This window comes from Pongo pygmaeus, chromosome 6, assembly GCF_028885625.2.
Source record: "Pongo pygmaeus isolate AG05252 chromosome 6, NHGRI_mPonPyg2-v2.0_pri, whole genome shotgun sequence".
NCBI classification, from domain to species: Eukaryota; Metazoa; Chordata; class Mammalia; order Primates; family Hominidae; genus Pongo; species Pongo pygmaeus.
The window spans coordinates 147,029,594-147,056,277 of NC_072379.2; the positions used below are offsets into that span (position 1 = coordinate 147,029,594).

Genomic DNA, 26,684 nt, shown 5'->3' on the forward strand with positions numbered 1-26,684 from the left:
GCTTTTGGGCCAAATGACCTTAACATTTCTTTTGGTGGTTGAGATGCTGTGGTTTCCATAAATGGGATTTTTCAATGCTTATTTTTGAAACTCTAGACTTCAAAGGAGAAAAGTTTTATTATTGACCATGGGAAGCATCAGAGAAGCTGGATGCTTTACCATTTATCCTGATGGAAAAAGAAAGGAGAAGCAAATGACTTAAACATAGAAAGCAAACACAGCCCCCGCATGCTGGGACCAGGCACAGGTGGACAGAAGACACAGCTTCAGGGTGGACCTTTATGTCAGAAAGCGGGCATGTTTCTCCCTTTGGAACAGGGTACTGAGCTCTCCCTCTTGACTGTTTACCAGATTAAGTCAAATATACTTTTTTTAATGTGGATGCCAAAAATGGTCATACCAAGGGAAAATAATAACTTCCAAATTAAGTCAACACAGAGAAAAATCAAGAAATTTGTTTGGATGGGGAGAATACCTGAATAACTAACTCATTTTCAAATTCAGAGGCCTTGCTCATTCATTACATTCATCCTGGACTCCAGTCCCTGTACATTCTCAACTTTAAATTGCCCATCTGCTAACAAAATTATTCTTGAGGAAAACTATTGGAATATCTGAGAAAGTACCACATTATTTTTTTGCATAATTCCAATATGGTCCCTACTTTTTGTATTGTTTGTTTAGATATTGTGACTGTTCACGTGGTAACTTTATGATTTTCCTCACCTTTATTTCTGAGCACTCATACAGAGACAAGTGTACACTTAACATCCCAAGAGGGTGGATGAGTTATTACCATAGAATTTTAACCCATATACCCAGATTTTTTTTTTTTTTTTTTTGAGACAGAGTCTCACTCTATCAGGTCGGAGTGCAATGGTGTAATCTCGGCCCACTGCAACCTCTGCCACCCAGGTTCTAGTGATTCTCCTGCCTCAGCCTCCCGAGTAGCTGGGATTACAGGCACCTGCCACTGAGCCTGGCTAATTTTTGTAGTTTTAGTAGAGATGGGCTTTCACCATCTCGGCCAGGCTGATCTTGAACTCCTGACCTTGTGATCTGCCCACCTCAGCCTCCCAAAGTGCTGGGATTACAGGTGGGAGCCACCACGTCCAGCCCCAGAGATTTTAATTGACTAGCTATTTTGGCTTACTGGCTGACATTACCTCTGTTAGATTCCACTCATTCCCCAGCTTCTGGCAAGGATCCTCTGTTCTCTTAGCATAATATTCTCAAGGTTCATCCATGTTGTCACATATTGCAAAATGTCCTTTTTTAAGTCTGAATAATATTCCATTGTATGTATACACAAATACTATATGACTCTGCTTATATGAGGTGTCTAAAGTAGTCAAATCCGGCTGAATGTCGTCACTCAGGCCTGTCATCCCAGCACTTTGAGAGGCAGAGGCAGGTGAATCACTTGAGCCCAAAAGTTCGAGACCAGCTTAGGCAACATGACAAAACCCTGTCTCTGCAAAAAATACAAAAATTAGCCAAGTGTGGTGGCATGTGCCTGTAGTTCCAGCTACTTAGGAGGCTGAGGTGGAAGGATGGCTTGAGCCCAGGAGATCAAGACTGCAGTGAGTTATGATTGCTCCACTGCACTCCAGCTTGGGTGACAGAGTGAGACCCGGTCTTAAAAAAATAAATAAAATATAAAGTAGTCAAATCATAGAAACAAAGAGGTCACCAGGGGCTGGGAAGACGGGGAAGTAGGCAGTTGCTAATCAGTGGGCATAAAAGCTTCAGTTAAACAATAAAAGTAAGTTCTGGAAATCAGCCGTACGACACCATATCGTTAATGCCACATTGGACACTTTAAAAGTTGTGAAGAGAGTAGATTTAACATTAAGTGCATTCTCATATGCTAAAGTCAAATTAAGAATAAGAAAGAGTCATCCAGTCAGACGGGTTGGCTCCCACCTGTAATCTTAGCACTTTGAGAGGCCAAGGCTGTTGGATCACCTGAGGTCAGGAGTTTGAGACCAGCCTGTCCAACATGGTAAAACCCTATCTCCACTAAAAATACAAAAATTAGCTGGGTGTGGTGGTGCATACCTATAATCCCAGCTACTTGGGAGGCTAAGGCAGGAGAATCCTTTGAACCTGGGAGGCAGCGGTTGCAGTGAGCCGAGATCATGCCACTGTACTACTGCACTCCAGCCTGCATGACAGAGCCAGACTCCATCTCAAAAAAAAAAAAAAAAAAAAAGAAAGAAAGAAAGAGTCATCCATTGTCAGGGTCTTCCTGCTCTCTGCTTCCATTCTTTCCTCTGCCTACCACGTCTAGGCTTTTCTTCCCGCCATTCACCTGAAACTCCTTTCATCAAAATCTCTAGTGACCTTCCAGCCATCAAATTAAAAGAGAAAACTCTTAGCTCCCCATCTTAATAGACTTCACTATGAAATCTGATGATGCTGGCCCCTCTGCTCTTTGGGAAATCCTCCTGTGTTGTTCTCCCACCGCCCTGGCTGCCTTTGTTCTTGCACTCTGCTATGGTCATCTCCATCTCTGATATGGTTTGGCTGTGTCCCCACCCAAATCTCATATTGAATTGTAATCTGAATTGTAACCCCATGTGTCAAGGGGGGAACTTGGTGGGTGGTGACTGGATCATGGGTGCTATTCCCCCATACTGTTCTCATGATAGTGAGGAAGTTCTCACAAGATCTTTGATAATTGCCTGGCACTTCCCCCTTCTTGCTTTCTCTCTCTCCTGCCCCCATGAGAAGACGTGCCTTGCTTACCCTTCTCCGTCTGTCATGATTGTAAGCTTTCTGAGGCCTCCTCAGCCACACAAAATTGTGAGTCAGTCAAACCTCTTTTCTTTATAAATTGTTAAAGACCCAGTCTTGGATCATTCTTTAAAGCAGTGTGAAATCATTCTTGGGTTTTGGTGGGTTTTTTGTTTGTTTTGTTTTGTTTTGTTTTTGAGACAGTCTCGCTCTGTCTCCCAAGCTAGGGTACAGTGGTGCAGTCTTGGCTCACCGCAACCTGCACCTCCCAGGTTCAAGCAATTCTCCTGCCTCAGCCTCCCAAGTAACTGGGACTAGAGGCACCTGCCACTGTGGCCAGCTGTGAAATCATTCTGTTTTTGAAATGATGTTGTAATCTAAAAGATTCCAGCAGCTTTTCTCCCACTTCCAATATGTTCTGGTTTGCCCTGATAGTTCCTAAAACATATTTTTAGCTCAGAAAATGCTCCTGAGAACCAGACTTCTACAGTCAATTTGCACATTTTGTGCAGCAAACCCATTATCTTTTCTTCAACATTCCCTAGACTTGTCATGATGATCTTCCTTCCCTGTGCCCTACCTTCATGGAGCATAGTACCATCCCCATCCACACAAACCAGAAGCCCGGATTAATCCACAGCACTGCCTGTCCACCTTCTCTTCTACCTAAATCCCAACAGTCCCAGCCAGCTATAACTCCTGAACCTTTTTTGTGTGTGTTTTCTCTTCTTCTCCATTTCTACTACTATTTTATTATTTCTTTTCTCTATTAACATAGGAGCATCACATCTAGCCTCCCTGACCCCATTTTGCAGAAATCTATCTTTCATCTTCTTGTTAATCTTTCGAAACACAAATTTAATCATGCTAGTTCCCTGCTTAAAATCCTTTACTAGTTTCCCATTATTTTCAGGATAAAGTTCAAACTTCTTAAATTCGGGGGAGATAAACATTGAAAAGAAAGGATCAACCAATGAAAAATAACTTCTTACTTGGACAAAGATATTTTGCATTGTGGCCCTCATCTGCTGTCCATCTATGTCTCACTATCTACTACCGCTCCTCTCAGCATGTCTCTTCAGCTCAATTCTACTACTTATGAATATAGTCCTATATATATTTTCCAAATAGAAGTTTACCTTTCTGTCTTTTTACATTCTGCTCCATTTGCCTAGGAGGCTTTACCTCTCTTACGTCCTTATTGATCTGTGTAATGCATATTTGACCTTCAAGATGCAGCTAAACTATTTTGCCTCCTCTGGGAAACCTTCCTTTATGACCTTGTTTGCCTCCCCCACTCTCCTCTGGGTTCATAATACTGATAAAACTGTTCTCCAATCTGTATCATTTTCTTCCATTCTGTTGAGTTGCTTATAATGTTTGGCACATTGTGGGAACCCAATGGATGTTTGATGATTGCATGAATGAATGAATGAATGAGTGACTATTAGGCCAAATGATAAAGGAGAGTTGGGGGCTAATCTGCTGTGTGGTTAAAAGAACTACTTAACTCTTCTAGACCTAAATTTCTTTACCCATAAAATTAAGAGGTCATACTGAAAAACAGTGAAAGTTTGTGCTTAGCTCCAATATTCTATGATCGCCATGACTTAGTTCACAAAAAAGCATGACCAGTCATGAAGTGAATTGTATGGTGTAGAATTAGTTCATCGCCCATACACCTTCATTGTGGACTGACCCCAACTTGGCTTCCAATTTACCAAATAGGCTCCTAAATCATGGAAGTTTGAATGTAAAATTGTCTTCCAAGGAGAGAGGTACATATATTCCTATGAGAAATCTTCAGCTTAACATTCCCACTGATATTTTTTATCAAATATTTATATTATTGACATAAATTTACCTTTTTATGCTTATATTTATATTTATATACATGTAAAATTGTGATATACACTTTTGAAAACTTGTCTAAGCCTAAAAGAGCCTTTTGAAGTATAGAATTAAAAGCTTTTTAAAAAAACAAATTTATTTCTGTAGGTTTTTGGGTAACAGGTGGTATTTGGTTACATGAGTAAGTTCTTTAGTGGTGATTTGTCAAATTTTGGTGCACCCATCACCCAAGCAGTATACACTGAACCAAATTTGTAGTCTTTTATCCCTCACCCCCTTCCCACCCTTTCACCCTGAGTCCCCAAAGTCCTTGTATCATTCTTCTGCCTTTGCATCCTCATAGCTTAGCTCCCACTTATGAATGAGAATATACAGTATTTGGTTTTCCATTCTTGAGTTACTTCACTTAGAATAATAGTCTTCAGTCCCATCCAGGTTGCAGCAAATGCAATTAATTCATTTCTTTTTATGGCTGAGTAGTATTCCATCACATATGTTTGTGTGTGTGTGTGTTTGTGTGTGTGTGTGTGTGTGTGTACGAGAAACAGTTTATCCGTTCATTGACTGATGGGCATTTAGGTTGGTTCCACATTTCTGTAATTGTGAATTGTGCTGCTATAAACATGTGTGCAAGTATCTTTTTCGTATAATGAGTTATTTTCCTCTGGGTAGATATCCATTAGTGGGATTGCTGGATCAAATGGTGGTTCTACTTTTAGTTCTTTAAGGAGTCTCCACACTGTTTTCCATAGTGGTTGTACTAGTCTGCATTCCCACCAGCAGTCTAGAAGTGTTCCCCTTTCACCGCATTCACATGAACATATATTATTTTTTGATTTTTTGATTATGGGCATTCTTGCGGGAATAAGGTAATATTGCATTGTGGTTTTGATTTTCATTTCCCTGATCATTAGGGATGTTGAGCATTTTTTCACATGTTTGTTGGCCTTTTGTATATCTTATTTTGAGGATTTTCTATTCATAGCCTTAGCCCACTTTTTGATGGGATTGTTTTCTTCTTGTTAATTCGTTTGAGTTTGTTGTAGATTCTGGATATTAGTCCTTTGTCAGATGGATAGATTGTGAAGATTTTCTCCCACTCTGTGGGTTGTCTGTTTGAAATAAATTGACTTTTAAGAGGGTTGAGTGATGTTCAGACTATCAGAGTATTCCTGGGGAAGTGGGTGTAAGTGTGGCAGTATAATGACTGAACCCAGGTCTGTTTCTAAATATGCCTTTCCCTTTTCTTGTAGATGGAAGCCCTTACACTTGGTGGGTTGGCAAAGCCAATGAGAAGCACTACTACTGGGGAGGCTCTGGGCCTGGAATCCAGAAATGTGCCTGCGGCATCGAACGCAACTGCACAGATCCCAAGTACTACTGTAACTGCGATGCGGACTACAAGCAATGGTGAGTGCCTGCGGGCAGCACAGCCAGGCTCACCCTCCCAGTGTGCCTTTGTGTCAAACTCATGTGATAGAAGAAAGTTTGAAAAGTGCTATAATAATACGATAATAGGTTAGGAAGGTCTGGAACTAACCCAACTGACAAATGTCAGGAACATACTGAAAAATATAAAAGCAGAAAGAGGTCAGTGCGACAAGGGTATGCATTTAGAAACAGACTGACACATAATTGATGTGTTCATATTTTATTCAGAGAGGAAAATAATGAGCCATGTTGTACACACTGATTTGCATTATAAAATGTGCTGTGTAACAATAGAGGGATGGCCAGCGGCAGGAAGCCAGTGTGTGTGAGTGCAGGCAGTCAACAGCCTCCTGCGGGGAGCACAACCACCTCCTGCAATGTTTGCATTGGGGATCTGGATTGGAAAAATAGGAGAGAGAGAGAGAGAAGGGAAAAAAGAAAGAAACAGAAAAAAATCATTCTTTGCTCTTGTCTTCTGTAAGTGCTTGCCTGTCTACTTTTCTTTCATACCTGGAATTGTTTATAACTCTGATACAAATCAGTTCAAGAAACATCTATTTTGGGTTTCTTCCATCCCTTTGCTGGCTTTTGTTCTGCCCCGCAGTGAATGGCTGGGTCTGTGTCAGTAACAGATAAAGATAAGATCAGCTGTGTTTCTTTGTGAAAAAGAGAGGCCCCAGAAGTTTAGGTGGAAGATTATAAACCTAAGTGTGATTGTTTGCAGAAACACGTATCCAGTGCCGGCCTTCTACATTTTTAGAAGTGTTGAGAGGCTCCACTTCTGCTTCTGGGCAGCTGTGCACATAACCAATCATGGTCATGAATTTCCCCATATGCCCAGCCGTGGTTTTCTTCAGTTCACCTATGTAGTATGCTATTTACAGGGACAGTTTACAAGACAAATTCATTCTACCAGTTAACCAAAAACAAATTCTGAGAACATAATATTATATGAATTTCAGGTAGGATGTCTGCTTACTTTCTGAAAGTTATATTTCTTCTAGTAAATAAAACAAATTACAAAGGCTATTTCAATGGCTTAGAATGTGTGTGTATATGTGTGTAAAATACTTGTAAATAGCTATCATTAATCTTTAATTATGGATTATTGTAAAGAACAGATCATGAAAATTTTTAATTTTATTTCTTTGAAAGATGTATCTACACACACACACACACACACACACACACACACACACACAGTATACAAAGATTGGAAGTTGGGAATGGAGTTAAAAGGGCATGGGCTTTGAAGTTAACCTTTTCTTCATTCATTCATTCATTCAGTGAGTCATCCAATCAGTCATTCATTCAACAAATATTGATCAAACACTTATGAGTCAGCAACTCTTCTAGGCACTGGGGACAAAACAGCAAATGCAAAGAACAAGAATCCCTGTCCTGATTCACATTCTTGTTCTTGTCGCCTTTTATTACTAGTTGTGTGTTCTTAAGCCAGGCAGACCCTCTCCCATCTATTTGTCTATCCAACATTAATTCCCTACCTCTTCAGGAAGCTGACATTGGGTTCAGCCTCCCCAACTAGGAGAAGTGGGAACAGAGCCCCAGCTGGTTCATTGTCCAGGCAGCCCAGAGTGCCCTGCCACCATCACCTTGTCCTACCACAGAGTAGAGCAGAGGGATTCAGAAAGAGTAAGATCTAGTACCTGCACCTAAGTGAACTTTATTTTTCTCAGACATCATGCTAAGTTCTAGGGATACAATGATGAATGGAACATGGTCTTTGTCCTCAGGAGCTCCAAAACTAGTTGAAGGAAACACACACGTGCACACACAAATAGATAACATAATACAGTGTTCTGAGGAAGGTGTGTGCAAGATACAACAAAAACTAATGGAAGTGGCAGGGCACAGTGGCTCACGCCTGTAATCCCAGCATTTTGGGAGGCCGAGGCCAGCGGGTCACCTAAGGTCAGGAGTTGGAGACTAGCCTGCCCAACATGGCGAAACCCCATCTCTACTAAACATAGAAAAAATTAGCCGGGCATGGTGGTGGGTGCCTGTAATCCCAGATACTCGGGAGGCTGAGGCAGGAGAATCGCTTGAACCCAGGAGGCAGAGCTTGCAGTGAGCCAAGATCCTAGATCGTGCCACTGCACTGCAGCCTGGGTGACAAGAGTGAAACTCCGTCTCAAAAAAAAAAAAAAAAAAAAAACTAATGGAAGAAATTTTCAATCTAACTGAAGGAGTGAAGGAAGGAATCCATGAAGTCTTGGAGGAAGAGGCATAAACTTGAAAGACAAGGAAAAGCAAGGGCCCTAGGACACTCACCCTTGCATGGTGGTCTTGGAGAAGAAGCATGACTGAGCTGGGCCAGGCTGGGGAACTGTCTGTGCCGTTGACAGTTTTGAAAACATTAAGGCCCTAGCATGACATCTGTGTCTAAACCCTGAGGGCTACCATTAGTAGAATTACAGGTTAAAAACATGGATTTTTTTTTTGAGATGGAGTCTCACTCTGTCGCCCAGGATGGAGTGCAGTGGCACAACCTCGGCCCACTGCAACTTCTGCCTCCCCGGTTCGAGCAATTCTCCTGCCTCTACTGGCACCTACCACCATGCCCAGCTAATTTTTGTATTTTTCGTACAGACGGGGTTTCACCATGTTGACCAGACTGGTCTTGAACTCCTGACCTCAAATGATCCACCCACCTCGGCCTCCCAAAGTGTTGGGATTACACGCATGAGCCACCACAACTGGCCCTTTTCACAATTCTTAATGATTCCAGTTGACTCTTAAATGAAAATAAATGAAAACAGAGTGTGGAAAGTAGGCCCCTTCATGCTCTTGACCTGCTGTGTCGTAGGCCTCAAGTCTAATTCCACAATGCCACATGCAGATGTTATGAAACAGGCCTTACTAGAGAAAGTTATAAATTAGGGATCATCAGAAGAAGAGCAGGTGCAGGTCTCCAATCCCATCATCCCTCGGGAAGACATGCTAGAGCCAGGCTATTCCGCTGAATGCACCAAGGGCATTTGTCACCAGGAAGCCCCTGCTTCTCTCACTTCTCACAAAGCAAAAATGATAGCAAGTTTGTCAGTAGGGGAAAATCAGATGCATGGGGCACCAGGCAGTCTGGGCGTAGGTGCCTGCTGTTTACAAGTGTTGTCTGGGAGTCAGAGCCCCTCCAGGAACAGGGAGGAAGCCAGAGCCCCTTCTTGAAGCTGACTTTGGGTATAGTCTCTCTAACTAGGAGAAGTGAGGAACACTGTCCAGGCAACCTGGAGTGCACTGTCATGATCATTGCTGTTTCTCCAAACACAGAGAAGGGCTGGGAGATTATGGGAAATAAAAATTTAGCGCATACATCCAAATGAAACTCACATATGTTAAACCACATTTGTTGTAATGTCAGGGTAAAAATAAAGGTTCTATTAAATCTCATGCTGTTAGATGCTTTGTCCAGTTAAGAAAGCTATTTTCAATAATCTTAATCACAAAGCATCATTGGATTAAGATGAACTAAGACCAAAATGAGTAAAAAGTAAATGTGCCAGTTCCTCTCTGTGTGATCTAAGTCAGGACATTTCACATCTTTGTTTTCTTATCAGCAAAATAGAGATAAATAGTATAGTACTTCCCAAGTCATATATGGATCTTGGTAAATTGCTGTCATAAATGGATGTTTAAAATTACAGAAGGATATATTATTTGTGTTATTCTTTGAATGTTGAATGGAACCTTAGCTAAAAATTATTTTAAAATGTCTTAAATTACAGATGAATAAATTGGGGCCCTGAAAAATGTAAATTACTTTCGAAAAATTACGTTAGAAAAGAGGAGTAGAGAGAAGACCAAAGACACACATCTCCAAACACCCAGGCCAGTGTTCTTCCACAATATCATGATCAAGGAAGTTTTTTTAATATTGTTTTTATCTATCTTTTTAATGATTTCAGAATGTAATTTTTAACTAGCTTATATGTAAGCTTTAAATTTAAAGCTTAAACCACAGACCACATTATATGTTCTTTTTCTAAGAACTCTCAAACTTAGATTGAATACTTATTCTTATTTACTGGTGTAAAATGTATAAAAATGGAGCCAGGATAAATGAGATTGTAGCTCAGAGCATGATTGGGTCTCACAACGAAGCGGCAATGGCCTGTGAGTGCGATCACCATTTCAATAATTGCCTGATTATCTATGCTGTGAGAAGTTTTGCGTAGTTATTTCTGAGATTGAATGTAATTTCACATTTATGATTTACTATTCACAGCAATAGTAAATATTCCCACCTACAGTGCCAGAATTCTAATTACACGAGTCTTGGTCTCAGCTAAGTGGCCACTGCTGGGTAATTCCTGGTCTCTTGCAGCCTGACTCAATGAGCTAAATCATCATATCTGAAATTAGCAATTCCAAAATGGAATTATTAGGGAAAGAATTGCCATTCATTGCGTGAGTACCCTTCTCTCATTGTAGAATTTCTGGATAGTTATGTCCTGGCCAAGTTGGGCACATACATGGTGGAAAATAAGTGAAGCGAAAAGCCGTTAGCACAGTCTTTGTGTTACAATTAGTCAGCAGTTCCCACCTCAACATTAGAAAGGCCAAATACTAGCCGTTGTGCTCTCTTTCACTGACCCTAAATGGAATTGGCTTGTCTAACAGCCTTTTTCTTCCTGGGCCAAAAATAATCCATGACCAACTTTTATAGCAGCTGAGGGGAGTTACCTAAAAAATATCTTCAATATTTCAAAGCCAGAAACATATTTATTTGGTTGGATCAGCTTACTATCCAACACCTAATTTTGAATATTTTTAAAAATAATCATTATAATTTTTTGTCCTTTTTTATAACAAATTTGATTGAATCTTAGTGACTTTTTTCATGAAGTTTTAGACTGCCTTTTACTCAAAGTGAAATATTTATATATGCATTCTCATTCGTCATGTTGTTTAATAGTGGTTACATGTCAGCTATTGTTCATGTATGTTTCATGTGCTATGTCATTTAAACATCTCATTGACTCTATGCCAAAGGTACTACATATTTTGTCTTTATTTTCGAAATGTCCCGGAGAGATTAATTTCTCCCCCGAGGTCATATAGTTAAAAAGCAGTAGAGCAGAGATTCAAACTCAGGGCAAGCAGCTTTAGACTCATCCTTAGGAATTACACATCAAGACTGTATTAGCCTGTTCTCATGCTGCTAGTGAAGAGACACTCGAGACTGGGTAATTTATAAAGGAAAGAAGCTTATTGGACTCACAGTTCCACATGGATGGGGAGGCCTCACAATCATGGCAGAAGGCAGAGGGAAAAGTAAAGCCACGTCTTACATGGCTGCAGGCAAGAGAGCTTGTGCAGGAGAACTCCCATTTATAAAACCATCCCATCTCATGAGACTTAGTCCCTACCAGGAGAACAGTATGGGGGAAACCACCCTCATGATTCAATTATCTCCACCTGGTCCCGCCCTTAACCTGTGGGGATTATTACACCTTTGGGTGAGATTTGGGTGAGGACACAGCCAAACCATATCAAAGATGTAAGTTCTGTATAAATTTTTCGCATGTGTACTATATACAGCACAATTTCATTTTTTTCCAATTTTTTATTGTGGTAAATACACATAAAATGAACTATCTTAACCATTTTTACTTTTATAATTCAATGGTATTAAATGCATTCATTTTGTTGGGCAATCATCACCATCATCCATCTCCAGAGCCGTTTTTATCTAGCAAAACTGAAACGTTATACCCATTGAACAGTAATTCCCCATTCCCCTCTCCTCCTAGCCCCTGGCCAGTTAACCTTAAATAATAAGTTCCGAAAATGTGATTAAATATAGAGTTTATTCCAGCTCAAAGCCTGAGGATAGCCACCAGGGAAACACCAACTCCAAGTGAATGGGGTCAGCTTTCCAAAGTGGGGAAGTTAAGGTTTCACTTACATAGGCAGAGATAGAGAAGGTTAACAGGGTTGCAACATTTTCCATAGAAGGCCAGCACAGATGTTACAGTCATTTGATTGGTTACAGTTTGCTATGTTCCAAGGAAGATTGCTTTAACATTCCATAAGGAGAGGTAACGGTCTCAAGGGCTCTCATTTCTGGAACCATTTGGTCTTTTCTAATCATTTACAGAACAGAAATGAGGAAGAGATTTAATCTATAATCAGAGAAGCAGAAGTTGCAGCTGCATGTGGCATGACTCAGGCCACATAACCACATTTCTCTCAAGGCTCAAAATAATGTAAAGTTCCAACCGTTTTAAGTTTGAATTATTTAATTTCACACCACCATCATTCTATTTTCTGTCTCTATGATTTTGACTGCTCTAAGAACCTCATGTGAGTGAATCATACAGTATTTGTCTTTTTGCAGTTGGCATATTTCACTTAGTATAATGTCCTTAAGTTTCGCCTATTTTGTAGCATGTATCAGGATTTTCCCCCTTTTTAAGATGGAATAATATTCCATTGTATGGGTAGAAGACATTTCGCTTCTTCATTCATTTGCCAAGGGACACTTTTATTTCCACATTTTAGTGACTGTGAATAATGCTGCTATGAGTATGGTGGTACAATTTCTTTTTAACATCTACTTTTACTCACCTCTGTAGTGCTCATGATTTGGTTTCTAAAAATCTCTTATTTTAATTTTATATTAAAAGTATTCATTATCACAAATACATTCAAATTATTTTCTGAATGTGATCTGATTTCAAATCCTAGTCCTGTTGCATGCTAGTTCAGTGACCTTCAGCAAGTTATAAAAGCTGTCAATGACTGTTTCCTTAACCACAACATTTAAATGGCACTCACAACTACTTCACGTGGTAGAAAGGGAGTTTAAATGAGAGGATACTCATAACGGAGAAGGCTCATCCATATTTCACTAGTAAATGCTCAAGAAATATTGATTCCAGTTACACTCAAGCACACACATAGGTTCCTGAGGAGCAGCCTCTTAGGTACTCAAGAACAACTCATCGGGCCTCTCCATTCTGACCTTCTTGCCTGCATTCCTTGCTGCCACCCTGCTGCTGACACCGCCCTCCTGAGATCCTTATTCTGCCAGCTGCAGCTGTCTCAGCCTGTGACAGTCACTGATGCCCTTATGGAGAGGAGAAGGCCCCCTAGTCAACCTCAGTGCAGTGGAAACCAAGCTGTGGCTTTCAGCAAGACTTAACAAGGATTGGAGCTAACAGAAATTTTACACGGAGAGAAACTTGCAACTGCTTCCTGAAATAGCCACTCTTCAAATCCAGGCAGGAGCCCAGCCTCTGAGACACTGCCAAGCTCCCAGTGAAGCCTCCCATGGGTCTCAACCCTGCTCTCATTAATGAGGCTCCTCAGGCATGTCTGGGCATTTGAATCCAAGCCAAACCTCCTTCAGGCCCCAGAGGAAGAAGTTCTTCTTCATCCCAAGCCCTACCTCAGTTCCTACAGGAGGAACATTTGCTTCTCAAGCTGATTGATGGTGCAATCATTAAATCCCTTAAGGAGGAAATTCCCAGCTTAAGCCACAAAGGTCTGCGTCAATCACCTGACCTGAATGGGAGCATCGCTGTGGTCTGTTCTGGGACCTGGGTTTGTTGAGTGCATTTCTCCAAGCTAAAGTTCCAGTCTTCAGGGACGCCTCCTGTAGGACAACAGTCTAATGCAATGTGTGCAGTGACAATATCAGTCCAGTTTTATTTCATGATATCCCCTCATAAAGAGAGGAGAAGGTGAAGTCAGCAAGCTCCTCCTTCTATGATTTCATGAGAGAAGAAGCCAAGACAAAAATGTAACACATGTCCAAAGGATAAAAAGGAGCTTCCAGGGATAAGCCAGTTGAAATCCAGATTTATTGGGGGAGGAAGGAGCATCTCTCATATTGCTGGCACAAGGTCCTGCTAAATTTACAGTATTCAACAGAAAAATCACTTCACAAGGAATATTCCATTTTAATTCCTGCCCCCAAACTTGCCAGGCATGTCCACAGATGAAAAGCCACAAAAGTGATCTCTCAGGAAAGAGATTTTACCCTCAGTGACAAGACTAGAAATCACTTTATAACCACTGCTTCCATTCCACCTGCTCCCACCTTAGACAAACAAACACAAATGGTTTTTACAGCTTCAGATTTTTAGGGCCCAACAAGAGGCAGTTCAATGAAGGAAAGATAAAGAAACATGGACAATGGATATTTAAAATAATCTCTGTTTCATAGGTTTTAAAAAAAGGTTTCTAACATCAGTCTGGAAAACAGAAACCTTAATACGAGAGAGAAGGTACTCCAGGATGGCAGCTAGGAGCCTGGCTATAGAGTCAGACCATCTACATTTACGTTCCTCCTCCAACACTCGGCCAGTTAGTAAGACCTGCCTGTGCCTCAGTTTTCTCTTATCTATAGTGGAGATGAAAAGAGCATGTCTCCAGAGATGATGTGAGAATCAGGGGACCCAAGCAAGCTGAGCATCATTCTTTGCCCTGTCAGTGGCAATGGGACTGGAAACATACCCTTTAGTACATGCTGGGTAGGAATGTAAGACTGAGGTTATTTTTTGAGGGCTATTTGGGAATTGCCATGAAAACTTGAACACTACATTCTTTGACCGAATCCTTCACCATATGGCATGTACCATCTTAAAAAAAATATGTTCTAAGGTTGCATATTCCGTTTTTTGTAGCAGTCAAAAAAAAAAAAAAACTCAAATAACCTGTAGACAGCAGAAGTGTCCATGAATAGAGTTTCAGAAAATGATGTTATAAGGCTGGCCAAGGAATGAAGTAGATACATAAACACTTGCACAGAAAGATGGCCAAGATGAAAGTGAAAAAAGCAAGTTGACAAATAGCGGGTATAATATGAGTCTGGTGTTCCTTTTTAAAAAAAAAATTATTTAGGCTGGGCTTGTTGGCTCATGCCTGTGATCCCAGCACTTTGGGAGGCCAAGGCAGGCAGATCACCTGAGGTCAGGGGTTTGAGACTAGCCTGCCAACATGGTGAAACCCTATCTCTACTAAAAATACAAAATTAGTCGGGCATAGTGGCACATGCCTGTAATCCCAGCCACTCAGGAGGCTGAGACAGGAGAATCACTTGAACCCAGGAGGCAGAGGTTGCAGTGAGCCAAGAACGCATCATTGCATTCCAGCCTGGGCGACAAGAACAAAACTCCATCTAAAGAAAAAAAAAATTATTTTTGAGACAGGGTCTCACTGTGTTGCCCCAGCTGAAATACAGTGACATGATCTTGGCTCACTGTAGCCTTGACCTCCCCAGGCTCAGGTGATCCTCCCACTTCAGCCTCCCAAGTAGCTGGGACTACAGGCACAATCCACCACATCTGGCTAATTTTTTGTAGAGATGGGGGTCTTGCCATTTTGCCCAGGCTGGTCTCGAATTCCTGGGCTCAAGCAATCTGCCTGCCTTGGCCTCCCAAAATACTGGGATTACAGTTGTGAGCCACTGTGCCCAGCCTGGCATTTCTCTAATGTGTATAAATTCATAACCTTTATACATGCATATATAATTTCTAGAAAATCTACAAAAGAAACAATTATTAACACAATAGATTAAGGATGTGGGACTTTATGGAGGACCTGGCTTGTCCCATTGTACATCTTATAAGCTCTTTGAATTTTTTGCCATGAACACATTTAACCTGATCGATTTAAGTATTTAAAAATAGTTTAAAAATTAAAATAAAAAATAAGAATCCTAGCCAGCATCCCAGTACATAATAAAACAATACTAAATTCTTATTTTAAGAAAAATCAGATCAAAGACTAATTTTCATCATCATCAACAACAAAACCAAACAAAGCATCTTACTGGCTCTCCTGGCCCCAATATTGGAAGAAATTTCTCAGCAAGCTGGAGGATTCCTCTGCTCAGTGGGCGCCGTGAAACTGAGAACATTCATACCATTAGCTTTATAACCACATGCAAAACAAAATAGTTTTTTCATTGATCTGAGTTCTGTGGAACTCATGCTTGTGCTCTTAAATCTTTTGGAATCCTTCTGGGGAACAATCACTTGACATCCCAATACTCAGTGGACTTATTCGTGCATATTATAGGAATATGATATTATGAGGAGTACTGGTATCAGTTATGAGTAATACTGTCCTGGTTTTTAAACTGACCAGAAAGATTGTTGATATTCAAATAAATGTGTGTGCATGTGCTTGCCTGTGTGTGTGTGTGTATAAAATAAAATGTTAAAATGGACAGCTATCAATATATTTCCTTTCTAGATACATAAACAGAGATGCCCTCCTGATCTCATGAAGGCCATTTTCATTAAGCTAAGCTTTGTTCATTTTCATTCAGTTAAGCTTTGTTTAAAAAAAAAAAAAAAAAAGATATTGCTTTACCAGTGATCTGGGTGGGGGGCGCTGGGGGGAAGAGGAAGAAGAAAAAAAGGAAACTCTTAATTTTAGTCCTATTTATCCCCAAAGCATGTGTTTCAGTATTAGAGCATGGCCAGAGTAGTTTTCAGAAGGGTTACACCATCCCGTGTATGTTATTCCTTATACCGACTCCACTGTGGTTTACTTGGCAGATTTGAGCTACGCTGAAGTTGCCTCTTAACAGGAGATTCCTAGAGCATCTAACAGCTCAACTCTTTTAGGAGCATAACTACTTTTTAATATGTGGGTCAGGGTTAAGAGCCTCAGGCAAGGGCTTCTGCTCCCTTTCGTTAGGAATTTACCTTGGGGATGAACTTAAAAACTTCAGGAGGCTCATCTAGGCAGGTCCCAGATAGCTCAAATTGCAAAGCTACCTGGAAAGCTGTGTTTCTGCAGCCCTGTGAGTGAAACACCTGTTATTGGCAATGGGGAAGGGGAAATGTCGTGTCTCTCCCAGTTCCCCAAAAAAGCATACAAATGATGTATTATATACTGTCTTGGGGACATTTTGGTGCCAACCCACTTGGCACAGCATAGAATCCTCCTGTCACCTCATGGATTCTGTCATGACAGAAAGGTAATTGGGCACCGGAGAAGATGTCAGCAGAGTGTCAATACAGTTTGACCACTGCCCCCAAATAATATTGATGACAGCAAAGAGAGAGATTAATCAGGTGTGATCCTGTCAAACGTTCAGAGTGTGCTGTGGTTTCTAGAAATAGATATAGCCTACCAACAAAATGTTAAATGGACTTAAACAAAATAGATTATTTAGTCATTTTGAGAAAAGCAGAACTAAGATTCAAAAGAGCTTTTTTTCTGAAAAAAAAAAAATACAGTGTATTTCCCATTAGTATTTCTCTCCACTTGCTTGAAAAAGAGGGAAAGCTGTTACGTTTTCCGAAAAAAAAAAAAAAATGCATTCTGCCCAAAAATCAATCATGGAAAAAAAAGATCAAATTAAAAGGGATGTCATGGGATCTAAAGAAAAGTGCAGACGCAGCAATTGTGAAGCACGTTATAATTGTGGACCTATCTGTTTATTTATTCTGTGTCCCACTGAAAGTTCAAGTTCCTGACACCTGGAGCTCACCCTCACACCCTCCCTACCAGGCCAGCCACCTCCTCCCATTACCCCCTCTTGATATTAATGATGCTCACTCACTTGTAGTTTCCCATGTGTAAAACCCCATTGCCTCATGTACTATCAGTTGTTCACCATTTTCCATACATGGATCCTGTCTCCCCTGGGCCTTTCACAGACACCTGACCATCTGTGGCCACTGCCTTTCTCCTAGTTCTAAATCTAAGCAATGGTATTGCAACAGTCTTCCAAAATAACTTCCAGCCTTAAAAGTCTCTTATCCTACAACTCTGTCTATAAATGTGGCCATCACTGGCTTCACATTAGAATCACCTGGAAAACTTAAACTATTACTTATCATTAGGCCCTGCCTCAGACTAATTAAATCAAAGTCTCTGGAGATTATTTCTGGCCATCTTTGATTTTGCAATTTCCTGAGGTTTCTAATGTGTAGCCAAGGTTAAAAACCATTGATATAGGGCTAGGTTAAGCTGCATGTAACAGAAAAATAACTAAACAAGAGTGCTTAAACAAGATGAAAGTTAGTTCCCATGCATGTAAAGGAAGCCCAGGTTCCTTCCAGCTCTCTGTTCTGGCGTTATTCAGATTTGACATCCTCCTCAGGATCCAACATGGCTTCCAGAACTCCAGCCATTATGCTTCCATTCCAGGCAGAAGGTAGAAAAGGGAGGAAAGAGAGCGTGCCTTTTCCTTCCAAGAATGACTCTACATACCATTTCCATTTACATATCATTGGCTGGAACTTTAATTAAACAACCACAACGAGCAGCAAAGATGGCTGAGTTCTGTAGCCTTTAACTGGGCGTGAATATGCCTTCCTAAAAATGAGCATTCTGTTACCAAGGAAGAAGAGGAAAATGAGCATTAAGGGGCAACTAAGAGCCTCTGTCGGAAGTGTTAATTCTTCAAAGGGGTCCTGCTAGTATCCTGTTCACACCTACAGTAGGTCCCTGTGATCTCCAGAATAAAGTCTAGACTCCTGCAGTGACTAGGCAGTTCCGGAGTCCCTCCTCGCCTTGCATTCTCTGCTTTACTTCACTCACATTGGGGCCATTGTAAGGATATTTGTATTTGCTCATTGCTGATCCTTTACCTACACCTAAAATAACTCTTCACATATCTGTGTTTTCAACACCATCTACTTCTGCAGAACCAGCACCAATGCTGCTTCTCAAGGAAACCTCCCTGCCTTTGCCCACAGCCCTAATGTCTAGCAAAAGTCCATGCATTAAAGTCCTGCTTCTTGAGCGTCTCAAAGCAAATTACGTTTATTTTAAAGTTATTTTCTGTCTTATCTGCAATTAGATGCCTGGGTATCTGAGTTCTCTCTCAAATTACAAGCTTCAGGAGGTCAAGCACCATACCTCATGTGTATTATGAGTCATTCATGTCTGTCACTTAGCAGCTACTCAACATCTATTTGCAATGTAAGCCAAATGTGTAACACTTTAGAGAATCCATTTTTTTGCATGTATTTATAAACTTTCTTTTTCATTGAGTCATAAACCCACATAGACATACATTCATCTCTGCTTTAGCCTTTGTAGATGGTTTTAGTTCACACAGCAAAAATTGGAAAGTTACTTTATACTCAATAGTGAGGTAAATCATCCAAGTCAGTTTTTAAAAAGATAATAGGTGTGTACTAATATGTATGTCGATACTCACATAGACACTGACACATGTATACAAGTATATTGCATGTACATCCTACATTACTAAATGTGATGTATACAAGTATATTACATGTACATCCTACATTACTAAATGTGATGTATAACGACTTTATTAATTTTTTTGGAAGCATGCTAGCTGTCTTAGGCTAATTTAATGCCCGGTATTAAGGTGAAATAAATTACTATCTTTTTTCATCAGGACTAGAGGAGGAAAAAAACAAACAGAAAAACTATCCTTATGCAGGAGGAAAAATTCTAAAGACAGAAATACAGGACGTTTGGAAATGACCATCTTTGAGGATATTTATCCGCTTGTCCCTGTCAGCCCTGGGAAGGGTGTGTCTTTACCTTAGGTTACTGTTTCAGGCAGAATAATGGCCCCCAAGATGTTCACATTCTAATTCCCAGAACCTGTGAAGGTCCTACTTCACATGGCAGAAGGGACTTTGCAGATGTAGTTCAAAGTACAGACTTTGAGATGGGGAGATTATCCTGGACTATCAGTGGGTGCCCAATCGAAGCACATGATTTTTTTTTTTTTTTTTTTTTGTTTTTGAGAGGGAGTCTCTCTCTGTCTCCCAGGCTGGAGTCCAGTGGCGTGATCTCGGCTCACTGCAAGCTCCGCCTCCTGGGTTCACACCATTCTCCTGCCTCAGCCTCCCGAGTAGCTGGGACTACAGGCCCCCGCCACCACACCCGGCTAATTTTTTGTATTTTTAGCAGAGACGGGGTTTCGCCTTGTTAGCCAGGATGGTCTCGATCTCCAGACGTCATGATGCGCCCGCCTTGGCCTCCCAAAGTGCTGGGATTACAGGCGTGAGCCACTGCACCCGGCTGACTTCTTAAAAGTGGGAAAAGACCCTTTCCCAGCTGTGATCAGAAAGAAATGTGATGACAGAAGAAGGCTCAGAGAGATGCTATATTGCTGGCTTTGAAGGTGGAGGAAGAAATCCATGAACTAAGACATAAAGGCATCCTGTAGAGGCTGAAAGAGACAAGGAAATTGACTCCCATAGAGGCTCCAGAAAGGAACACAACCGTGACACACCTTGATCTTAATCCAGCCAGACCCATGGTCTGAATTCTAACCTACAGAACCATAAGATAATACATTTGTGGAGTTTTGTTTTTGTTTTGAGACAGCTCTTACTGTGTCACCCAAGCTAGAGTGCAGTGGCACGATCACAACTCACTGCAGCCTCAACCTCCCTGGGCTCAGATGATCCTCCCACGTCAGCCTCCTGAGTTGCCAGGACTATATGCATGTGCCACTATGTCTGGCTACTTTTTCTTTTTTTTTTTTGAGACGGAGTCTTGCTCTGTCGCCCAGGCTGGAGTGCAGTGGCGCAATCTCCGCTCACTGCAAGCTCTGTCCCCCAGGTTCATGCCATTCTCCTGCCTCAGCCTCCCAAGTAGCTGGGACTACAGGCACCCGCCACCACACCTGGCTAATTTTTTGTATTTTTAGTAGAGATGGGGTTTCACAGTGTTCACTAGGATGGTCTCGATCTCCTGACCTCGTGTTCCACCCGCCTTGGCCTCCCAAAGTGCTGGGATTACAGGTGTGAGCCACCACACCTGGCCTACGTTTTCTATTTTTTGTGTTTTTCTCCATGTTGCTCAGGCCAGTCTGGAACTCCTGGGCTCAAGTGATTCACCCACCTCAGCCTCCTAAAGTGCTGAGATTATAGGCATGAGCCACCATGCCTGGCCACATTTGTGTTGTTTTAAGCTACTTCATCGGTGGTAATTTGCTAGGCAGCAATAAAAAATTAAGTTTCCTTCCTACGGTGGTGATGTCATCAAAAAGACCCCGTAAAGCTTTATTTTTTCCTCTCACTTTGGTATAGAGTGAAAGTTCACTGGTAGAATAGCTTTGCAGAAACCTTAAAAAGTAAGTCTTGGCTGGGCATGGTGGCTCATGTCTGTAATCCCAGCACTTTGGGAGGCTAAGGTGGGCAGATGAGGTCAGGGGTTTGAGACCAGCCTGAACAACATGGTAAAACCCGTCTCTACTAAAAATGCAAAAATTAGCTGGGCATGGTGGCACATGCCTGTAATCCCAGCCACTCAGGAGACTGAGGCAGGAGAATCGCTTGAACCTGGGAGGTGGAGGTTGCAGTGAGCCGAGATAGTGCCACGGCACTCCAGCCTGGGTGACGGAGGGAGACTCTGTCTCAAAAAAAAAAAAGAAAAAAAAAAAAGAAAAAATTATGTCTCTGAAAGTGATTTTGTGGCCAACACCCTGTTTCCCTGCCTGTCCGTCACTGGCTGATGCTGAGAGCTTCCAGCCTGTAAGGAGGATATGCAGGGCCTTCCTTCATTGATAACCTGCTCTACCAGTGAGGACTGGTTGTCTGTGCCTACCTGTGATCAGGTCTCCTTCACGTAGATGATTATATAGTAGTTGGCAGGAATTTTTTAAAACTCAGAAACATTCATTTATACATCCAATCGTTCAGCTCATGTCTGAGTCCCTGCTATATATCAGGCACAGTCAGACTATCTGGCAGTCCTTGGAAACACAGGGTGGGTGGGTAGTTTTTAGTCGTATGCCTCCTGCTGAAAGACAGATTTAAAAACACGTCTCCATGATCCCTACAACACTGCAATTTCACATACGTGGTCCTGCTCCTGTCTTTTTTTTTTTTTTTTTTTTTTTTTTTTTTTTTTGAGACGGAGTCTCGCTCTGTCGTCCAGGCTGGAGTGCGGTGGCATGATCTCAGCTCACAGCAAGCTCCACCTCCTGGGTTCAAGCAATTCTCCTGCCTCAGCCTCCCAAGGAGCTGGGACTACAGGCACCTGCCACCACGCCTGGCTAATTTTTTGTATTTTTAGTAGAGATGGGGTTTCACCATGTTAGCCAGGATGGTCTCCATCTCCTGACCTTGTGATCTGCCCACCTCGGCCTCCCAAAGTGCTGAGATTACAGGCGTGAGCCACCACACCCTGCCTCCTGTATTTTTTTTTAATAGGCAGAGAAATGATTAAATAATGAAGACGTTATTTATTTTTTATTTTCATAATAATGAATTAAAGAGGATCTTATGGACATTCTGAGCTTTCCCATTGTAACAGCCTCATTTATGGCAGATGCCATTTGCCTGCTGTCCATACCATGCTTAATTCGGCCTCAATCTGTATCTGTGGTGTATTAATCTCCTCATGATCCAGATAACCTCTTCTCCATTAACAGTGGGGTTTTATAGCTGGGACAGTGCCTAGAAAATTATAAGCATTATTTTTTTCTATTATTATTATTTAGGAGATGTTTTGGGCAGCCCTGCATTGCATAGAAGCTATCTCATTTCCTAGGGACTTTGATACAATAGTCAATTGTAAAATAGACTTTTCCAAAGTCATTCACTTCATCCATTCATTTAAACACCTAATTTTTGAGTTCCTGTTATGCACAAAGTAGTCTGCTAAGACTAATGAGAATAATAGATGAATGCCACCTCTGCTATTATCAGCTTTAGGGCTTCGAGAAATTACTTAACTTTTCTCACTTCAGTTTCTTAATCTTTAAAATGAGAATAGTAATATTACTGACCATGTGAAGATCCCCGTGTTTATGCAATATGGGTATTGTTTTCTCAGGCCTTTGTATTTCAGAAGTTTATAAGCCTCATGAACAGGAGCAGGGGACCAAATAGACAAGGAAAGAGGCAGATCTATTCAACAAACATGTATTGAGTGCTGACTATGCACAAAGGCAGGATATCAATATGGGGGGGGGAATTCAATGGTGAGTAATGCTGAGACATGTGGTGGGATTTTAGAGCACACATTTTGCAAATCAAAGAGAACTTGTGAATCCCTGTAAGAGCCCTAGTGAAAATTGTTAAGAATGATTCTGGCAATTCCCATATTAGTCATATACAAATTATCCCCATTATAGACTTCCCATAGTGTATATTTCTAGTATAAAAAGTATTACAATAATCACATTTAATCCTTGTTACATTTTAAGTATGCATGTTGATGCAAATTACAAATATCGAAAGGAAAATGAAGACAGAAGGAAAATAAATCAAGAAATTCATTAAGAGAAATAAAAATCACAACATAAAACAGCCAATCTTTCTTGTTAAGAGCAGCCCTCACATTTCTAAATGTATGAATTGGTTTTGTGTTGACTGTGCCCCAACCCTGCTTATAATATGTCAATATTGGGAGAAATCCATCATTGACACTAACATGGCAGCCTTCTGAGGAGTCAAGCCAGGGGCATCTACAGGGGCAATGCCCAGGCTTCACTCCCCCTCCTTTTGAAAGGCTCAGGTTGCCTTATAGTCTTCCATAAAAATACTGAGGGCTTTTCCAGGACTGCTCACTGTGTGATAGGAACTTACATCTATAGGGCATGTGGTAACATGCAAATGAAAGCTTAGATTTTTTTCTAGTGATGGGTCACATTCTACACTAGGTCCATCTTGCCATTGGTGCCCTGAAGTGCTTTGTCTAGGCCAACTGATGCAGTCTACAGAGTCTAAAGACCACTCAAAGTACTCATAACATTTCTTGTGGATGCCCATCCATTCCAGTTCTAGGAGTAGTTTAGACCATGTTCAGGTCTGTCAACTCTCTCAAATCTTTATGCAGAAACAGCAATAAAAATAGGTTATAGAGGTATGAGAAGTGGTTATGAGTTGTTAGTAAAGAGAGGATGCAAAAATCAGCTTGTTTGTTGTCATTTATTTCAAGCTCAATATTAGGTGTCAATGTTAGTGACTATCAACATACAAACAACATTTTTTAAAAATACTCTCAATGTCACCTCAGTCAAGTGTCCAGATTATAGGAGTTTCCAGCAAGCATCAGCTAGACCACATCTGAAGAATTATAAATAGTACTAAGAAACCAAAACATGGAAAATGAGGTCAGGAATTTGATAAGTGTCCAATATAATGATAATGAGCAAAAAAGAAGGAAGGAAGGGAGGGGAGGGAAGAGGAGGGGAGATGAGACCACTGTCCGTGCAATAATCCCTTCCCAAGTGTTAATAGTTGAATTGTGTCCCCACAAAAGATATATTGTGAATGTGACCTGTTTTTGACATAGAGTCTTTACAGATGTACTCAAGTTAAGATGAAGTCATTATTAGGTGGGCCCTAATTCATTATTACTGTTGTCCTCATGAGAAGAGGAAGGACATAGGGACAGACACACATGGAGAGAATGCCATGTGAAGACCCAGACTCAAGAAGAACACCACGTTGGGAGGGAGGCAGAGATTTAAGTGATGTGTCTACTTTCCAAAGCATGCCCAGGGTTGCCTGTAACACCAGAAGCTAAGACAAAGGCCTGGAGCAGATTTTCCCCTAGACCCTTCTCTCTGTTTAAATTTATGTTTAAAAATTTTTTAGAGATGGCATCTCGGTCTGTCACCCAGGCTGGAATGCAGTGGTATAATCACAGCTCACTGCAGCCTCAACTACCAGGGTCCCAGCAATCTTCCCGCCTCAGCCTCCCAAGTTGCTAGGATTACAGGCATGTACCACAATGCCCAGCTAATTTAAAAAAAAAAAAAAAAAAAAAAAAAAAAAAAAAATTCTAGAGATTTTCCTTTGTAGGAGTTTTCTGTGTTGCCCAGGCTGGTCTCAAAGTCCTAGGCTCAAGTGATTCTTCTACCTTGGTCTCCCAAAATACTGGGATTACAGGTATGAGCCACCATGCGTAGCCTCCTAGAGCCTTCAGAAAAAAAACATAGTCTGCAAACACTTTGATTTCAGACTTCTAGCCTCCAGAACTGTGAGAAAATAAATTTCTGTTGTTGGAAGCCACCCAGTTTGTGGCATTTTGTCATGGCAGTCATAGGAAATTTAATGCATTCAGCAATGCTGCCAGAGATGGCCATTCCCTTCTGCCAGCATATTCCTAATGTGGTGCCAGTCTCCCAAGCCAGTCTGATGTTGTTGGACAGCTCCAGGCATTTGCTGAGGGCTTCCCAAATGCTGGGCACCACTCTAAGCACTTTTTTTTTTTTTTTCTTTTCTTTTCTTTCTTTCTTTTTTTTTGAGACAGAGTTTCACTCTTGTTGCCCAGGCTGGAGTGCAATGGCACAATCTCAGCTCACCCAAACTCTGCCTCCTGGGTTCAAGTGATTCTCTTCCCTCAGCCTCCCGAGTAGCTGGGATTACAGGCATGTACCACAACACCTGGCTAATTTTTGTATTTTTAGTAGAGACGGGGTTTCTCCATGTTGGTCAGGCTGGTCTCGAACTCCTGACCTCAGGTGATCCGCCTGCCTTGGCTTCCCAAAATGCTGGGATTGCAGGTGTAAGCCACCACACGAGCCCACACTAAACACTTTATCTGCATTTCCTTATGTAATCTTCACAAAAACCTATAAAATAGGTACAATTACTATTCCAACTCTGTAAATAAAGAAACCAAGGCTTAGAGAGAGGTTAATTAACTTGCACAAGACCACACCATTCATAAGGAGTGAACGGGAGGCAAGCTGATGCTACAGCCATGATACTCCACCTCCTGTAGAGAAAAGGGGAAATGAGTGTGATGGTTAAGAGAACTGAAAGTAAGCTGGGAAGATGTAACAGAGAAGGAGGCATGGAGAAAGGTGAAAGAGGTAAGCCCAACCTTAGACTGTCCTTGTGTGGAGTATGAGAGCCAAGCTGTACATAGAGTAGACAGAGGGAGAGTCATCCACACCTCTCAAGTCAGAAAGAGAATGTGGCAAGGCACGGTGGCGCACGCCTGTAATCCCAGCACTTTGGGAGGCCGAGACGGGTGGATCATGAGGTCAGGAGATCGAGACCATCCTGGCTAACACGATGAAACCCCTTCTCTACAAAAAATACAAAAAAATTTAGCCGGGCTTGGAGGCACAAGCCTGTAGTCCCAGCTACTCAGGAGGCTGAGGCAGGAGAATTGTTTGAACCTGGGAGGCGGAGGTTGCAGTGAGCCAAGATCATGCCACTGCACTCCAGCCTGGGCGACAGAGCGAGACTCCATCAGAAAGAGAGAAAGAGAGAAGAGAGAGAAAAGAGAGAAAGAGAGAGAGGGAAGGAAGGAAGCAAGGAAGGGAGGGAGGAAGGAAGGAAGGGAGGGAGGGAGGGAGGGAGGAAGGAAGGAAGGAAGGAAGGAAGGAAGGAAGGGAGGGAGGGAGGAAGGAAGGGAGGAAGGAAGGAAAGAAGCAGCAGTTTTAGGTTCACAGCAAAGTACCCCCTACCCCCTACACATGTAATGCAGACACACACACACACACACACACACACACACACACACACACACAGCTTTCTCCCATGATCATTCAACACAGGGTAGTACATTTGTTGTACTCATGAACCTACATTGACACATTATCATCCAAAGTCCATCGTTTACATTGGGTTTACTCTTGCTATTGTACATTCTGTGGATTTTAACAAATGTGTAATGACATGCATCTATCATTAGAGCATCACACAAAATAGTTTCACTGCTGAAAACAATTCTCTGTATTCCCTCCATTCAATCCTCCCCTCCCCTCAACTCCT

At 41.5% G+C, this 26,684-nt stretch overlaps 1 protein-coding gene across 2 annotated transcripts in view; it reads left to right on the top strand.

Annotated features, from left to right (window-relative positions):
- CNTNAP2 (contactin associated protein 2) overlaps positions 1-26,684 on the top strand; it is a 2,269,257-nt gene that overhangs the window by 1,741,529 nt on the left and 501,044 nt on the right. For both annotated transcript variants that reach the window (XM_054495308.2, XM_063667934.1), the window contains one exon: positions 5,844-6,000. In XM_054495308.2, the coding sequence (XP_054351283.2) occupies positions 5,844-6,000 (157 nt within the window). The remainder of the gene's footprint in view (positions 1-5,843; positions 6,001-26,684) is intronic.